The 18,058-nt window shown below is 42.3% G+C and overlaps 1 protein-coding gene across 2 annotated transcripts in view; it reads left to right on the top strand.

The window, feature by feature from the left end:
• Positions 1 to 18,058, top strand: part of LAMA4 (laminin subunit alpha 4) — a 97,899-nt gene that overhangs the window by 30,386 nt on the left and 49,455 nt on the right. For both annotated transcript variants that reach the window (XM_040552536.1, XM_040552537.1), the window contains exons 3-8: positions 3,132 to 3,256; positions 7,090 to 7,170; positions 12,160 to 12,374; positions 14,791 to 14,886; positions 16,216 to 16,367; positions 16,509 to 16,619. In XM_040552536.1, coding sequence (XP_040408470.1) covers positions 3,132 to 3,256; positions 7,090 to 7,170; positions 12,160 to 12,374; positions 14,791 to 14,886; positions 16,216 to 16,367; positions 16,509 to 16,619 — 780 coding nt within the window. The remainder of the gene's footprint in view (positions 1 to 3,131; positions 3,257 to 7,089; positions 7,171 to 12,159; positions 12,375 to 14,790; positions 14,887 to 16,215; positions 16,368 to 16,508; positions 16,620 to 18,058) is intronic.

Below are 18,058 nucleotides of genomic sequence, written 5' to 3'. Positions count from 1 at the left end.
TTTCCTTATCATATTCTACCTGATGTAGAGTTCTCTGGTCAAATGGCTTTCTGGCTTTGTAGAAATAAATGATTGCTGTGCAGTAGGTTCTGTATGACTAGAAAAATGCAACAACACAAGCCTTGAATCCTCCTTGAATCAAAAGAGGTCTGAACTAAATTAATAAGTGCTAACTGGGGGACTTTAATGAGATTCAAATCAAATGAGATTCAAAAAGAAGATTGGCTAAAAAAACATCAGATGCACTCTGGCAAGAGTGATTGTCTTTTACTAAAATGATGTTTTTCAATGGAGATTGATGATATTGGCACACAAGATTATGAAAAAAAATCATCAGTGTTGCCAGGGCAGAATTCTGCCACTAAACCAAACTTTTAATATTGGGATACAAAACTCATGTAGCAATGCATGTATGTAAAAGTGAAACACAACTATTTGTTTTCATTAAACATCTTCCCTAATCTCATCCCTCTTTCCTCATACTGTTTTATTCAAAGCACACTCTATGGTTGGAGTAGAAAGTGAGTTCCAGATCTGTAGGGTCTTGGCTCAGCAGGACATCAGTAAGCTAAGCTCACCTACCCCCAGCTTGGTGCTACTAGAGGAGCTCTGCCCACAGAACCCAGCGTGAAACACCGCCAGCGCTCCCGAAATCTGACGCACAACTTCCCGGTTCTTTCAGACACCACCAGCTGCTGACAGCTCGGAGACTTCTGCAATGGGATTAAATGACTACTGGAGGAGAAACTGGGGCACCACAGTCATTTCCTAGAACCTGCACCAACTCTGAGCACCACACAAGAGGTCCCCTTGCAGGGCCTGACCGAAGGTCTCTGCAGTCAACATTGGGTCTCCCATGGTGACAACAGGACATATTGTTTGGGGATAACACCCAGCCTGGCCTGTTTCTGAGGTCTCTTGGCTTCATACTCCACCAGCACCCACAGCTGCTATATTAAGGAACATTAATATACATACATACATACACACATAGCATACATACAGCCTGAATCCTCTTAGTGTTAATTTATGAACACATTCCCCATGAATCTCTCTTGGAAATTTTCACCCCTGCAAAAACTGTCGCCTCCTGGCAGCAAGTTGCAGAAGTTTCTTATCTTCTGGATAAAGAAGTACCTTTTAAAGTGAAACCTCCTAAAAGTGAAGTCTCCTAATAATTTTACTGAGTGTCCCTCTTCTCCTGTACTACAGATTTTGAGTGAACAATTGTCCTGCATTCAGTTTATTTCCCATCTCTGTTATTTTACATACGTCAAATACCCTCTCCTGTCAGCCTTTATCTCCCTCTGAACAGCCCTAACATTTTCAGTCTCTATTCATAAGCCACTGGTGAATACAGAACAAAACTGGTCTCAAGACCAAAGCTTAAGTGATCTAGATAGTGACTCTTCCCCATTCTGAAAAGTGACCATTACATCTGACCCTTTGCTTCCTAGACTTTACCAGATTTCAATTAGTAAAAGAAATATTCTTCAAGTCCTCTGACAATTTAGTTGACTTTTTTGAAAGTCCATAAATGTCCTCTGGATCCCCTTCATACTCTTGCTTATTTGCACCGTTATACAGCAGGTTAGTGAAGCAGGACTCCCTGACTCAGATGGTGCTTAGTTGCACACTCAGAGACCTTCTTCTTCATTACAGATGCTGTCATCTTACCAGGGATGGAAATTACATTCATCAGTCTATAGCTTCCATAATCTGCTGTTTGCAGGTCTGAAGAGGAGAGAATCAAGGACATGAACCCAAAACTACAGCAAATATGCACTGCACAGAGTAGTGCTCTGCACACTTCTGCCATGGACGTGGCCCTTTGCTTGCCTTTCATAGCTATTTGCATCCATACTGTATCAGTGCGAAGTGGTGTCATTGGAGAGTTCTGATTCAGGGGTATTGCAAAACTCATTGCACATTTGCAAGAAAGAAAAGTGCTTCTGTGCACCTTTCCTACTCTTTGAAAAGCAATTCAGCAAGACAATTAGAATTTGGAGAGTTGTGTTTTTTCAATGGCAGCTTCTGGGTATTTTGCTGAAATCAAGGCAGGAGCATTGCCATGTGTATAGGGGAAAGCCCACGTAACCTGTCACATCTGTGTGTAACCATTTTTAAATTAAATGATATAAAAATGCTTATTTGGGCATGCAGAACCTCTGAATTCCATTTGGTGTCGTTTACAGAGAAATTTGACTGCTCTGTGTGTGTGTGTGATTGAAAATGTTATCTGAGAGGCACAATTTTCTACCCAGCATCATGAAATATTTTCAAATAAATATTCTGTATAAGTTACCATAGCTTGATTTATTGTCATAGAACTCCAAAAATATTAACCAGTGGCTGATTTGCCTCTGCATGGGGAATTATATTTCCTCAGAAATATCAGACTGCAGAGATAAAATTTGCTTTGAAAGTGAGTGACATTTTGTGCAGTTGCTCTGTATTTTATAAAAAAGCCACTGCAAATGCAGTTTGGCATGAGAAAGAAATACGTTAGGCTCCCACTTCTTCCCACCATTAAACAGACCTCCTTTAAGATGAGAACATGGCATCCCTTAATAGTGTAACACATTTCATCTCAGGAGAAAAGCATCAGAGCTACATGGTGTATTAGCCACCATTTGCCTGCAGATTCCCCTGATGCTCTTTTCCAGTCATCAAGCCCAAGGAGCAGCCTCGCTGAAACCTGCCTAGACTGAAATCTGTTGACAGCATTTACCAGCAGACATTTTTCTTGTTGGTTTGATAGCAGCAAAAGGGATCTTTCCTGCTGGCACTTACAACTCAGCAAAGCTGACCGCTACACTTGAGTACCTATGGCATCTCTGAGAGCAGCCAGTGCTGTTTCTGCTCCAGCACCTGGCACACACGTATGTCTGTTTTGTCCTGTCCTGCACCTTGCCAACACTCGCTGGCTGGCCAGTGTGATCATTTAGAGCATTTTTATTTGTAGCAATACTAGCTAATACTGGGTCTGGTTTCATCCTTCAGTTCCTTGAAGGATTGGGGTCTGGCTTCAGCCCCTATTCTGTTTGTCCAGGTGTTCAGCTAAATGATTTCTTTCTGAACTAGGCAGTACCTTCATCTGACTTTCATCACTCTCTCTCTTTTCACTGAAGGACTGCCAGAGAAACACAACAGGAGAGCACTGCGATCAATGTCCGGACGGCTTCATCAGTGACATTGTCAGAGGAGTGCCCACCTTCTGCCAGCCTTGCCCTTGTCCCCTGCCAGGAGCTGCCAAGTACGTAAAGAGTCTTTGTTTGTCTTTGGTTTGGGCTGATTTGGGCCCTTTGCAAGTTGGGGGCAGCATCCCTGCCTGGATGCATGAGACAAAGCTTCTGCCCTTCCCAGCAGAGGAAAATAAGAGTAAGAGGACTTCCCACTTATAATCACAATATTTGATATTTGAACAAATTCAAGTTCTCCCTCTTTTATGTAGGAGAGATTACTCAGCTGTCTGGCTACTTTTAGGAATGCCTAAAAGACGAGTTACCAAGGAAGGTAGCAGCAGGGATGTGTGTAGTAGAGACAGACAGACAGGCAAAAAGAGCAGTCCATGACCCCCGGAGGGTGAAGCCAACCAGGACACAGCACAGCCTGGCAGACTCCTGTGCAAATAGCGGCACAGATAAAAGCAAGGAGTGGGAGGACTCTGTGACAGGTACGCTGCCACTTCAGCTGACACACAGCCACCTTCAGGAAAGAAGCTCTAAGGCCTAGTAGAAAACCAAGGCTGAGCCAAAGAGCTCCAGGTGTCACCCACTTTGTGCCTTCTGAAGAAGCAAAAAGCTACAAACTGTAATCAGTTTTTGGAAACCTGGTGGCACATCAGTAGTGCAGATGAACAGTACATAACCAGCTTCCTCTTGCTTGAGTTCCACACTCCTTGAGAATGGCATCCAGGCAAATCGCAATGCGGGGCCCAGAAGAAATGCTACTTGCCAATGGGTTGAGGTTATTTTTAGTTGAGCTACCTACTCCCCTTGTGTGTTTTTTTTCCCATTCCACTTTCAAGCAGGGCTTCTCACAAAGGGGGAATTTTCTCATTGTGTTTGTTTGTGGTTGCTATAACGTTACTCATCCAGCCCTAAGGTGGGATGAGCCGTGCTTTGCTCAGCTGCGTGGTGGCACAAGCCCAAAATGGCAACAGGAGAAAATCTCTCTGGCCAAAGTCCTACAGGTCACCTCCTGGCTTTCGTGGCAAGCTGCAGACATGAGGAGGGCTTTGGGGTGGAGAACAGCTGTTGTTGAAAACCCGCAGCTTTGACTAGGTTAGAGAGAAAACCCTCAAGAGACAGGGGAAGAACCTGTTTTTGCTTACATTTATAAAGGCTTAGGAGGGAGGGTGCTCACAGGCAAGGCTTCCTGTTTCCTCCAGTTTCAGTAGCAGAGGTAATGCCAGAAATAGTAGAAGTACAACAGTCGGAAGCAGTGCTTTCTCCTTAGCAAAAGGGATTTTTTTAACCTGTTGGGCACAGAGCAGCCACATGGGTGTAAGGAGCAGCACTGCTAAACACAGCCTGGGCTGCCCGCTCCCAAAACCCAGCCAGGACACAGCAGGGTGGCTCAGGCACACCTCCAGGCCTTCCTCCCTGCAGTGCCACTTGGCAGAGCATGGTCACTTATGCCTGAGCCCAGACCCTGCCTGAGCCCACAGACCGCTGGGCTTTGTGGCAGTGCCCCCAGCCACAAGCAGCCCTACAGATAAGGGGCTCCTAGAGATAAGGAAGCCCCGAACCCAAAAGGCCTGCAGTGTGCGATAAGGAAGGGAGAACAAAACTTGCCAGGAGTCTTCATGAAGATGCTTCAACATCTGCATGCCACGCCTTTTAAATTATCTCAGTAAAAATCCACTTCAGTTTTTCAGGGTTTTCCTTGGAATCGAGTCCTGAAGGCAACATCTAAAGTAGTGTCCTACCCCAATTTGCCTTATGCCTGTATTTAAATAACATGCAGAAATTTCCTGTACAGCTTTTTGCATGACAGAGACCTGACAACAGCAATAGCCTTCAGCTGGGTCTGGAACACAGGCAAATATTAAAGACTGAGCAACATTCAGCCTTGCATAACTAAATTCAAAGAACAACCATTCTTTCTTATTCTTGTATTTTTCCTCCACTAGTCCTACTCCATGTATGGTAAGGCAAAACAGTAACTCTAGCAGAAAGCAGAGAAGCATTAAAAGCCTTAAATAAAGAACACGCAAAGGTTATTTTTTTGAACTCTGCTTCACTTTGGAAATAGCCAGTGAATCCATAATAGTTAGACGAAGTGACCAAATGTGTAAACTGACAGACTCATCAGATACATATTTGTTCTTGGGATTCATCTGCGTGTCATCAGATTTTCTGGCCAGACCATCTTCATGTCTACTGTCCAGGGAACTTTTGGAGTAAACCACATGAAGTGTAATGTCATCCCTTTGGAATAAAAAAAAGGGAATGGACATTGCTTCACAGTCCAGCAGATGTTACTTCTTTTTAAACCTTTGGGAATTTTATGAACTTTTCTTCCCCTAAGAGGTCACAAAAAATACAAAATCTCAGGAAGGCTTCAGTCTTGTTTCATAACTTAAATCCACAATGCGGTTTGTACAACTACGTGAAGGAATTAGGCTTTGTAAAAAAAGAGGAAGGCTGCCAAACTCTCATGATTTTCTTGACATGTTCTCATAAAAGCTTTACTGAAGTCAATTTGTGAATTCTGTGAGAAGGATCTCATTTTGTGTTCTCTCTGGTTATATGAAACGTTTTGAGACAACACAGACCCAGATGCAGTTTTATTTGACCCTGGATGTCCCAGTAGCTGAGAAATGCTGATGGAAAATGAAATCTTGCAGGAATTCCTGTCACCTTTCAATGCAGCTCTTTCCTGGAGCAAGCAGTGTGTAGATCATGCTCTTTCCCCATTGCTCTGAGTCTTTTGAAATCCTGTGCAAAAGGGATGCAAACTGCTACAGCTGCCCAGCACAGCTCAGCATCATACTGGAACAGGAGACAGAGAGGAGGATGCAGACTTACAGTCTTGATGCTGTCAGTTCTCAAGGGGCACGCTGCCTTTTAGAAACCAGAGCTGGTACCACTCAGGATGAGGTTAGCAGCGACTCAGGGCCTCCATTTTAGAAATCATGGGCCTGCAGCTGACAACTGCTGCCTCTCAGCGTGCCAGTTGCTTTCCAGTGCTGGCAGGAATTTGCTCACACAGATTGCAATCTAACTGGAAACACCTCTAGGATGTATGTCTTCTAACAGCAGATGTATTTAAATCATGTATATCGCTGTATTTGAAGTGTATGGAATTTGCACTTTCCAAATTTGGGTGCTGCTCTCTCCTGTCTCCTATTTTGTTATACAGTTGTTAAATCCTGAAAACACCAGAAAGCAAGGAGTCGATGGTTTAGAATCATGCCAATGTAAATTACAGCACATGGCATTACTGCAATCAGTATCACTAAGTGGCAAGTTGGTCTCACAAGAGGCCCCGGGGTCTTTCCAGCTTTCTCAGAGAGACCGTAGAGCATCCTCAGTTATCGTAAATGAGGACAGCACCAATTAGTTCAGTTTTCACCACTTGCTACTTCCAGATCAGATTTAAGGAAAATTGTGGGATTTGCACAGGAAACTACTGTACCCATTCCAGAGTCTAAATTCCCGAAGGGCTCTCTGCAGTGTCTTTTAAAAGCAATCTTATGTCCCTTAAAGTACAGGAGAGGAAGCAATTAGGTCTGCATGACATACATATTTATCCAAGTCCCTGGTCTAAAACACGTGAAACAAAACCTGAAGGTATCTCCGATCTACACTGCAATACAGAAATGTACATGTATCTGGGGATTATATAGCTCCATAGTGTTATACACTAATTAGTGCTTCCTATACTAATTAAAAAGACTAGACAAGGGGTATAGTGTGCATCACATATGAAGCTTAAGGATACCTGTGAAAAAATATTTAGCAGTGAGGAACCAAGAGCCAGAGTTTGCGCTGACAGCAAATGTCCATCATTTACAAAGATAAACTCCCAAGTGTTTGCCATTGCCTGCAATTCTAATGATGTATTCTAATGAAATTCCAGCTTTGCAGACTCCTGTTACCGAAAAAATGGAAGTGTGCGCTGTGTCTGTAAGGAAAACTATGCAGGACCCAACTGTGAAAGGTAAGAAACTAACAGGATGACTTACTGGTCAAAATGCCAAAGTCCAGGAGCCTTCAAAGGAATCTTTGCACACTGGGGAGAAATGTTGTGGATATGTATTCATTTGACTGAATCATGTTTGTCAAAGGATTTCATTCAGTTCATAATAAAATCTGTAAGGATTTGCTGCAGAGACATGTCAGGGTAGGACAGACTTCTACATCTGATGTATTTTGATCCAGCTCTTGCACTTTGTATACCCTTATGTGGTGACCTTTGTAAAAGGAATACAACTTACAAATCAAAATACAAATCAGAAACAGCAGCTGAAGTGAAAAATTGCCACCACAGAGATGCCTCTTGCAATTCCCTGCTCTGAAAAGATATCAGGCTTCTGCCAATTAAATGCTTCAAAAGCAAAGGAGAAAATACCTTATCTGCTCAAATTCTTAATGAGCAGATTCCTTCTTGGTTAAATTGTAAATGTACTTCACAGACATAATTAAAGCAAACAACCACAGGTCAGTGCTGCTTTTCAACTTTTCCTTATGCCCACAAGCAATTTCCAGTAAATATCTTCTAAATTACAAAGTACACAAATAAATGGAGCTATGCAGCAGAAATATAGCTTACTCTCCTGTCTCATAAAGGCCTATCTTACTCACCATGGACACACATGGACAGTGTTTCAGTGAAGAAACGTGATTATAATTCAAAAATTCTCTTTGAGCATCCAATAAATTAAAAGTGCTCTAACACAAAGAATGAGGGATATAGGATGGCTCAGATACTGAATTTCTCAACACCTCATTTTGTTTTTCCTTAAAGCCCCTGAAGTATTTAAAAATTCAATCCACTGTCAATAATGGGCAAGGTCTGAATTCAGACAATACTTTTCTAGAGAATGGAAAAAGGGTATTTGCTCCTGATGCAAAGAGAAATCAATGTGAAAAAGGTAAAATGGAAAAAAGAAAAAAAAAAAAAAAGAAAAAAAAAAGTGAAGACTTTTGCGTTTATAGAGGGTGTAAAAATGTCAGCATATTACCTCCACAGCACTAGCACAATGACAGCAATAGTGAAAGCCCTCTTGACAGATGGCACAAAAATGGAAAGAAAGAAAAAAAAAAAAAAGCCTTCTTTCCAGGCCTGTGGTTGTGTGCTCTTGTTCTTAAGAAATGTCAGATGTATGCACAAAGGATAACACAGACAATTAAAAGGTCAGTGAGGTTTCCTAATAGTTATTAAAATGTCATCCTAAACTACAAGCAAATCAGATTATATGAAATGAGCAGCATATTCATTGCAGCAGCAGAGAATGGCAGCAGCTTTCTTTTCTAACAGCCACTACTCAGCCTTACACACTGCAGCTGTCTCAAGGAAGGCAAAGCTGCGTAGATGGGTTAGGAAAAGCTACAGAAAGAAATCGGCCTGCCCTGGTCACTGGGTTAAGTCCTTGACAAACCGCTGGGGTAAGTGGCAAGCAGTGACAAAGGGCACTTCCCTCCTGCTAGATTGCTGGTCCTGCTCCCGTTTGTGTCAGTCAGGACATAAAGCATTTCAAAGACTAATGAGAGATGCCTTGCTTGTCCCTGTCCCCTCGCCAAAGAGCAAGCCCCTGCGTTGTTCACACTGCTGCTGGGCACCACCACCACTGGCTGCTGGTGCTGGCAGCAGTCACAGTACAGGGGGACCAGGTGAGAGAGGACATTGCCCCTGCCCTTCCTGCATCCCATAGAGCAGCTCATGTCCCCAGGGCAGAGGAAGGCAACGTCCCACTGCCCTCCATCCCTCCCTGCCCTCCCTAGGGGCAGCGAGCTGTGGGACACACTCCGTGGGCATTGCCTGGCAGACAGCCCACTCCGTTTCCCCTGGCGCTTGTTTAGGAGGCTTCCTTGTGCTACTCCAGGGACTTGGCACAAGTCTAGCTGGTTTCTTTGATGTGTGCCAGCAGACAGTGTCGTGAAATCGTGGAAGCCTGTGCTAGGAACTGGGAAAACACACCTCCCAGTTCAACATTTAGCATTCACGTTCACATCCAACAATCATGTTGCTCCTGGACTCCAGCAATAAAGCACTGAGGTGGTAGCAGCTGAAATCCATGTTTTCTTAGTGCCCAAAAGTTAAAAAAGATAATTGAGCAAATGATGCTTTAGTGTTCAAAGTGAATAGATGAGAAAGGTCCTTTTGGCATTGCCAGTGAAGAGGAAGTTAATTTTTTACTCACAAATAATTGCAGGAAGCAAACATGGCTGTAAGATGAAACAAAGTTTAACTTAGCAGCTTTAGTATTTCCACAATGCTGATAAATCACAAGGGAGAGGAAATATTCTTAGCAACAAAGAGCCCCTTATTGATACAACAGAGGAAAAAGACATTTACCACAGGCCTCTACTTTTTCAGACCATAAAGTGCAGACATGGAGCAATATGTTTCCATCCATCCATCCCTGTTCTTCCCACGTGCTACCAACCATTCAAAAGAGGCCAGCAACAGTCCAAGCCTATGATATGCCCTCAGTGGCAAAGGGAAGGGGAAAGTGAAGTTGACACATTTATTCACACTCTAAAAGTTCCTATTTGTTTTAGACAGCTACTCCAGATGAGGAGATATGGCTAATAAAAGTGAGTCAGATGGTCATAAAAAGCAGCATTCACTTCCAGGCCCACAAATGCATCTGTGAGGATGTAGGAACTGCCACTGCATTTCTGGCAAGTGAACTGAATGTCGTATTTCAGATTTTTTTTTAAAAATCACCTTGCCCTTATAAGAGGGAAGAAACTGTGGGCCTGATGGGAATAGTAGGCAGTCTTTGCTAGTCACTGTCTGAAAGCCAAAGCTGGCTAACAATAAGCAAAGCCCCCGTCTCATCCAAGCTCTGCTCAGTGGCTTCTGTGAGTTGGTGGACATGTGAAACAGACAGGCTTTTGGAAAATGCCTAAGCACAGAAAGTTAAAGAGAAATGCTGCAAGATTTTGAGAGTTCAGAATAAATCAAATAGTACAACAGATTTTTTTATTTTTTTTTAACAGAGGGGAAAGTTTTTCTTTTTTAAACCTCATAAACATTTTGAAATTTGGAAAATATGACTATGCCACATTGTCTGAAATATTCAAAAATTATAGTAAGCCTTTTGGCATAACTATATAGGAGCATCACCCATCACTGCTTGCTCAAACTCCTAGGGAAATAGGGAGTGACTCCATCAAAGTCAGTTAAATCACAATCTTTACACTCAGTATTGTATTCACAATTCTTCGAGGGGTGCAGAGAACTCCAGGTCACATGTTTTATTCTTTACATCTGGGTCACCCAAGTGATAAGATCTGCACCGAAAGTTCTGGCAGTGCTGCAAAGAGACAAATAGACTCTTTGCCATTGGCAAAGGCAGTATTTGAGGCAGCCAAATGGTTTATATTAGGATGCTTAATATTTTATATGTGTTTTTACTGTGGGGGTTCAGGACTGGAACATGAACAAAGCAGCACTGAGGAAATTACTTTCTTTATTAAAAAAAAAAATCAGCAAATGCAGGAACAGATCAAAACTGGAAGCTCTTATCAGATCTCCCACATTTTCATTGCTCAGACACAGCAGAACCCAGATTTGTCTATGTTCACATTTTAGGAGACAACAGGCCTCAGCCCAGGTCCCCAGCCAGAAACTTGGGAAAATTACACCAAACTGCCTGAGAGCTCACCCTCCCACCCACAAACAGCAGAACAAACAGTACCTGAAAACAGGGCTTTATGGACAGGAGAAAAGACTAGGACAACAGGGTGATAAAACAGGATGACACAGAGTACTCCTTACCTAAGTCACACTGACAGCCATTCAACCTTCTGATATCTTCAGAGAGCAATCACTGTGCCAGCTAGTTACCCCGTGGTCATTCTTCATCCCCAGTTTGGGGCATGAGTTCCCAGCCTCTGCAGTGCAGGCTGCGGGGTCATGCACATTCCCGCAGTGACACCATGGGTGGCACAGGCTGTCCCCATCCTGCCAGCTGAGCCCCCCAGTCCCACTGCTTCACAAGTTCATGGAGCAGGCAGCAATAAGCATGCTCCCTGCTACCAGCAGAAACTCCTTTAACTGAGACCCTGATGATGACACCAAGTCTACTACCTGTTGTCTTAGTGTAGGGTCACTGCTCACCCAGAAGCTTGAGGTATTACTGGTTTGTCTAGCCTTTCAAAAATCACCACAGTTTCAACATCTCTTCCATTTTAAGATGTAGCAAGCATTCAACAGAAATGTTGCTCAAATAGGACAAAACATGAAAAGCAATTCGGGCCCATTTCAAGCCTTCCCTGAGGTGTCTGTTACCCACCTCCCTTTCTCCCTCTGCAAACCTCCAGAGGCATCCTCCCTTCCTGGGCTCTTACTCTTCTGGCCTCAGCCAACAGGCTAACATAGAACAAATCTGAAACACAGTGGGGATGTAAAGGGAGGCTGGCTTGGTGTCTGTTTGATTTTGAAAAAAACAGATGCCATCCCAATGCCATGTCATAAACGTATTTATTCAGCCCCCTTCCGGTCAGAGCTCTGGTATCTGCATTATAATGAAAATAATGTCTGAACTTCCCCTGAGTTTCCACATCATGAAAGGCAGTCTCTTGCCCCAGTTTCCTATATAACATAATATAGCTGGAGAGATCCAAAGCTGAAAAGACAAAAATAAACGCTAGGACTGCATCTCTGCCAAGGTCATGCTGTCATATATTTTAAAACAATGGGAACAAATCATTGCACTGCTAAGGATACAAAAAAAAATGCAGACTGAAGTGATTGAGATACCAGGAGTGTTCAAGAAGTGAAAAATAAATAACTGTACAGACTGAGATTAGAGCACAAAATAGCCTCTGCAGAAATACAGTTTCTAATTTGCCTTCTGTCCTTTAGTAGTTGCTGACCGTCATCAATTCATGGGGACATAAATAAGGTCAGAGAAAAAACACTACCGCAGATGGCAATGTCATTGCAAGTCGTCTCTGGGCTCTCTTTTCCTTTCAGGTGTGCCCCTGGTTACTATGGGAACCCTTTGCTAATTGGAAGCAATTGTAAAAAATGCGACTGCAGTGGCAACTCAGACCCAAACCTGATTTTTGAAGACTGTGATGAAGTGACCGGCCAGTGCCGCAACTGCCTGCGCAACACCACAGGTTTCAAGTGTGAACGATGTGCTCCGGGGTACTATGGGGATGCCAGATTCGCTAAAAACTGTACAGGTATGGTCTGTAGTTCAGTGTAACAGAGCAGAGCAAAGAGTGGCACAGCATGAGGCATGGATTGCCTTCCGGGAATGCCTGAATCAGTCATAAAACACCTGGGAATGGGCCTGGGAGGCAGGGAGTGCTCCTGGCCACCTGGTGGGAGGATTTGGATGCTCCAGTGGATCAGCCCTGGCACTATCCCCCTATCATTGCCCATGAGCAAGTCTCAGAGTACAGATCCCAACATCCCAGCTGAATGCCTGGGCACAACAGTGCCTACATCTTGTATCAAAAAAGGGTCCTTAAGCTCTATTTGGGTATAGACATCACCTTTGTGTTTGTTCATACCACTCACACACCACAGCCGAAGCATGCAACCACCATGAACATCTGAAGTCCACCTGGGTTCGAGGTATAGGGCTATAGGCCTTGGGACATTTGTGATGTCTGGATCAAACCTACACCCTTCTTGCAACTCACTGTACAGCTGGACTTCTTACTAGCTGACTGTGAAGTGCTAAGGCATGTTTGGGGACATGGAGGATGGAGGCCATAAGGATATTCTGGACTCAAGTGTCTTATGTGCTGCAGTCTTCATTTATGGGCATATTATGACACTAGCAGTCCCTTCTAGTTTTGTTCCTGTCTCTGGGATTAATTTACATCACTAAGTCACACACTTAAATTCCATTTACACTGAATGGAAGAGATGGTGCCCACACACAGCAACCCAAAAAGCCAATCCCAGGTATCCAATCCAGCCAAAAAGACAATGGCTGTAGGGAACAGTGTGTCTCAAAGCTCAGCTCATGCTTGGATCTGGGCACCCAACCCAGGCCTGCAGTTCAATCTCTGTGATTTTGAGGTTGCAAAAGCAAACCCTGTTTATGTGCTTCACTGCCTAACTCAGCTCACCAGAGATGATTTAACAGCAGTTCTCCCATATAGAATGACAGGATGTAGCTATAGATAGCAGTTTTCAGCCTCTTTTCAATAAATTTCTTAGCCATTTGGCCTTTATCCACACTTCCAAGCTTTCTACAAATGTCACTCAGAAATAAAGGTAAATTTAGAACCTTTCTCCGCCAGTAAACCACAACAGCATTCAAAGCCTTAATTCCATATTAAAAGTTTGGTACCTCCCAAACAAATAGATGAAATATTATCAGAAGTGTTTTTGAAATGAATTCACTCTAAACATTTGTGTGAAAAGCTAAGAATTATCAAGTTAAATAAGAAGACAGTTTGATTTTCTTGAGCAGCAACCTAATCCAAATTTTAATCTTAGAACCGTAATCTTACCAACTGTTTTGGGGGCTAGACTAGATCCTGTCATACAGGTGAGACTTTTCTTTCACTTCTTGATGAAAGAACTAACAAATGAAAGCATTGTAGATGTGGGAGCTGGGAGACACCAATTCATACTTGTGGAGAGATCAAAAGTTTGATTGCCCCATAAAATTCATAACCAAATTCTGTTCTCACATTAGTACAAAAAATGAGTAGTTCCACTAACTGTGGTTCAGTTTCAGAGAAATATTCTAATGTTAGCACATCATGTTTAACTTTGAGGCTGTCTTACACATTTTCCTTGAAAATACCATGAATGTTGAATGTAGAATGTAAATACAAGCCCAATTCATAGAGAACAATGAATGGGCTGCAATAAAATAGCAGTAAACAATTTGGTTATATGAGATTCTGCTGAAACTATGAATCACAAGAGCAAAATGAATGCCAGATAAGTCACTACTGTTTTTCTGTTCTGCTAGAGTTTTTGTTATTCTATCAAAGTGTTCCAAGAATATTTTAATCTTTAAAGTAATATATTTTAAAAGGTCAATTAAATCCTGAGAGAGATACTTTAGATTAAAAATAATACTTTTTAAAAAGCCACTTGTGCTGGCAGTAGGAATGCAGCTTACTCAAGTTAAAAAAATGTAAAACCTCACTTACTCTTCATTGTAAGTGGTAGGAGATATTTACTTTTTGTTATGCTCAAGCTGATGATGGGATTGGAGTTCACTATCAATCCCTCATAGCTGGAAACCTTAATTTAGTGGGAGCCTGACACAGCACTGAGAAATTCCACAGGCCTGCAGAGAGGTATGTAACTAATAATTAACTTCAGCTGTACTGTTTTCCTTAGTCCATCTCCCAGACATCACCCTCTCTAGAAGGTGATGTTTTGGAACTACTTTTTTGACCAGCTGGGAAGCTTTGAACAAGTCTCTTCAGCACAGGCTTTCTGCTTTTTTTCTCATATTTCATCTGGTTTAATGAAGGGAAAATCAACCTGAGAAGCCCTTGATTTTGGTTTGACTTTCCATGCACAATCCTATGTATAATTATTACATTGGTCTTGGGATGGGAAATGTGGGTTGGATGTTTTGAAGACTATTAATTTTAAGACCCTTTCTTTTTCCCCCAGAATGTAACTGTGGAGGGAGAATGTGCGACAGCCAGACCGGAGAATGCCTCGCAGACAGTCCTGTAGTTTCTACTGGCACAGACTGCCCCACCATTAGTAAGAATAATACTATGAGAACACCAAAAGTGACTGTTGTTCTTGTATTTCAATGTTTGCAGATACTAACTTAAGAGCTTGGCTCTCCAGTGGACTTGGCACTTATACCTTGATCCTGCAGTGCACTTAAACACATGAAGATGCGCAATGTCTTGCTGACTGTGTATTTAAACATATGCTCAAGTGCACATGAGTGCACAAGTACGTTCTGCAATACAGACTGAATATTTAGGTACCAACTGTGGAGCAGTAGAGATGTATCACCAAAGCCACTTCTCTAGACTTAGAAACATAGTGACTGCAAAAAAAAATATTCCAGCCCTAAAAATTGCCATGACTACTTTATCTGTGCTGTCTTGCATATCACTTCTGTTTTTCTAGTTGTACATCTAGTATAAATTGTTACTGTTGAGAATTTGACATATACACATCAGTCAGTTGCTTTTCAGCTCTCTTTTAGTCTAACTATAGGAAACCTGGGGAGCTTCCAAATGTATTATGTTGTAACTACTGGTAAACACTGATTTTATATATATATATATATTTAATGCTAGTATTATTACATCTGTAGTTTAATGCAGAAAGCATAGCACATACAGGCTTCTAAACTTGTTCCCAAGAAGAAAGGGTCCCAAAATGCAACCAGAAGGAAAATATTTGGCAGCTTCTGCCAACAAGAATACAGACTAGATGATGCCAAGCAAAAGTTCCTGTAGGAATCTGTGTTTCATGCTCATCTAAGTCTCTCCCATTTACTGGTGGCACAAATATCACTAAAAAGAAGGTGGCACTGGAGGCATTCAGCCAGAACAAGGATGTAGTGCTATGCAAGCATAATTCAAACATGTTGTAATTGTGCTTTAAGAAGTTGCCTTCCTAATCAAATATGCATCCAAGAGTCCAGCTGTTGGACATCCTTACTTCTCATACCACCAGATTTTAAATACAGAATTCTGGCTTCTGGCAAAATGAACTTGTTTTTTCACCCCCCATCTGTTGTTCTTTGGGACACAAACACACGGAGCCTCTAGGGAATAGCCAGGAAATGCCTCATCTCTCTCTCCCTACTGATTACAGAGCCGCCTCAACAGCCCCTCAGAGCAGTCCCATCTGGTGCTGCTCAGCTGGAAGCACTGTGACTGTGTTGTGGGACCTTTGGAAGTGGTATATGAAAGTGGAAAAAAAAAAAAATTGTATCCATCAGGTCCCATCAATGACAAAGAGAGGGAACCCCATGGGGCAAGGGCACTCAGAAGTAAATTCAGGATGTTTGTTGTTAACTGACACAAACACTTAAAGAAAAAAATGACACTTTTATTTTCTTATCAGGCTGCGATAAATGTATTTGGGATTTGACAGACGACATCCAGTTAGCAGTTCTGGCTATCGATGAAAGCAAAACAACTTTACTGAGCATTTCTACGGGTGTTGCAGCTCAGAAACGCTTGAATGACCTGAACCTCACTGCTACCCATCTTCAGGTACAAACAGTGGTGACGTTTCACTTTTTTAATTTAATTTCATTATATGAATTTCCACTCCATTCATGTAAATTTCAATTCCTGCCCTCACTAAAGAAATGTGTTTTGTGGGTGCACTGACTTCTTTTCCCCCGCACACAGGCAGCGATGTCCAAAAAAAAGAACCACTCTGTGCTTTGGACCATCCAAGTTGATGGTGCTGCAGATGAAATGAATGATCTCCTGAGAGAGGCAGCAACTCTTGAAGACCAGGTTTGTTCACAGCCTCCTGCCACAGCACAGAAGCTTTGCGGCTTTTCATATTCACATGCTGGCATATGAGGCTCACCAAACAAGGGTAGCTGAGAAAGCTTTCTATTTCTAAACCTTCTGCTTTACTTAGGCTCAGAAATAAAAGTGTAAAAGATCCATCAAGTCATCTTCTCAGAAAAGGAGAGGAGCAGGGCCAAAGTCTGCTGAGTGTTGTCAGAGGTTTGTCACCTCCCCTCAGGACTCAAGTTCCCACCGTAGTCCCTACACCACAGGCACAACATTTGATCTGAGGTAGACACACTGCCTTAGTATTTCAGAGCAAAGTAACCAACGTTAAAGTAATTTGGACTGACTTTGGGAGCCCTTGTACTATATTTATTTTACACGTATGTCCTTGTAAAAATCCATTTAGCCTGATTAGACACTTCACAATATGCTATGAAGCTGCCAGTGTAAAAGCCTTTTGAGGTACCCACTGAGACGGAAGCTGATCAGCACTCAAGATATGTTTTAACACAATTATAATCATAAATGTTATAGCCTCATTCAATTGCCAAGCTATAAAATTAAGGTTATCTACTCTCAGCTCACATAACACTTCTACTGCACCCTAAAAGAATACCAACATATGTTAAGAGAAGAAAAAAGGTTCAAAAATTTCTTCTCCTGTATTTTAAACAGGTATTATTAGCCAGTTTTCTGTTGCTGAGATATATATATATAGTGAGATACATCATGTGATGTTATTCCCAAGCAGAGATAACCACCGCTGCAGTATGACTAGAGTATATTTCACACTTATTGCAAAAAGCCAGACCTTGTATTCACTTACCAATTCTTTCAGGAGACAAATTTATACCTTAGGCTAAAACTGAGATGCAGGAGCAAGAAAAAGAAACACAAAGGAAGAGAAAATAGGACTGTATGGAGAGGTGGAAGATAAAATGTGGGGGTTAGTATTTTTAATCAGCGCTTAGCAGAAAGGGCACTGCAGAATTACAGACTCTGTGTTCGAAAGAGAGGTTTGAATGAGAATAATAAATGGGATCTGAAACTCCCAGAATCTGCTGGGGATGAGCTTAGAGTAAAACCACACAAAGCTCGATCCTAAATGTTTGGCAGAGCCCTGGGGGAGCCATGTACCTCTCCTTCCCAGGCTCTGGGCAGATTCCAGGACAAGTCTTCCTCTGCCAGCGGGAATTTGAGGGTCACTGAGAGCACCCCTCACTTGTGCTGTTATGCTTCCCGTCAATTTTGTGGCAATCAGGAAACCTGTCTCAGTAATTGCCCATGCACTTAATAGTTTTATTAATAAAATGTTCGGTGAGGAAAGAGTATTATTTAAAGGCAAATGTGTGTAAAAACAGAGAGAAGTTGCTTAAAATAAGCACAAGGTGACAATGCCAAGCAACTGAGCATTCGTAGGAAACCCTGACAGG

The sequence above is a fragment of the Cygnus olor genome, chromosome 3, assembly GCF_009769625.2.
Source record: "Cygnus olor isolate bCygOlo1 chromosome 3, bCygOlo1.pri.v2, whole genome shotgun sequence".
In the NCBI taxonomy this organism is placed as follows: domain Eukaryota; kingdom Metazoa; phylum Chordata; class Aves; order Anseriformes; family Anatidae; genus Cygnus; species Cygnus olor.
Note: the sequence above shows the minus strand (reverse complement) of the source record. Positions and strands in the feature narration are given on the sequence as shown.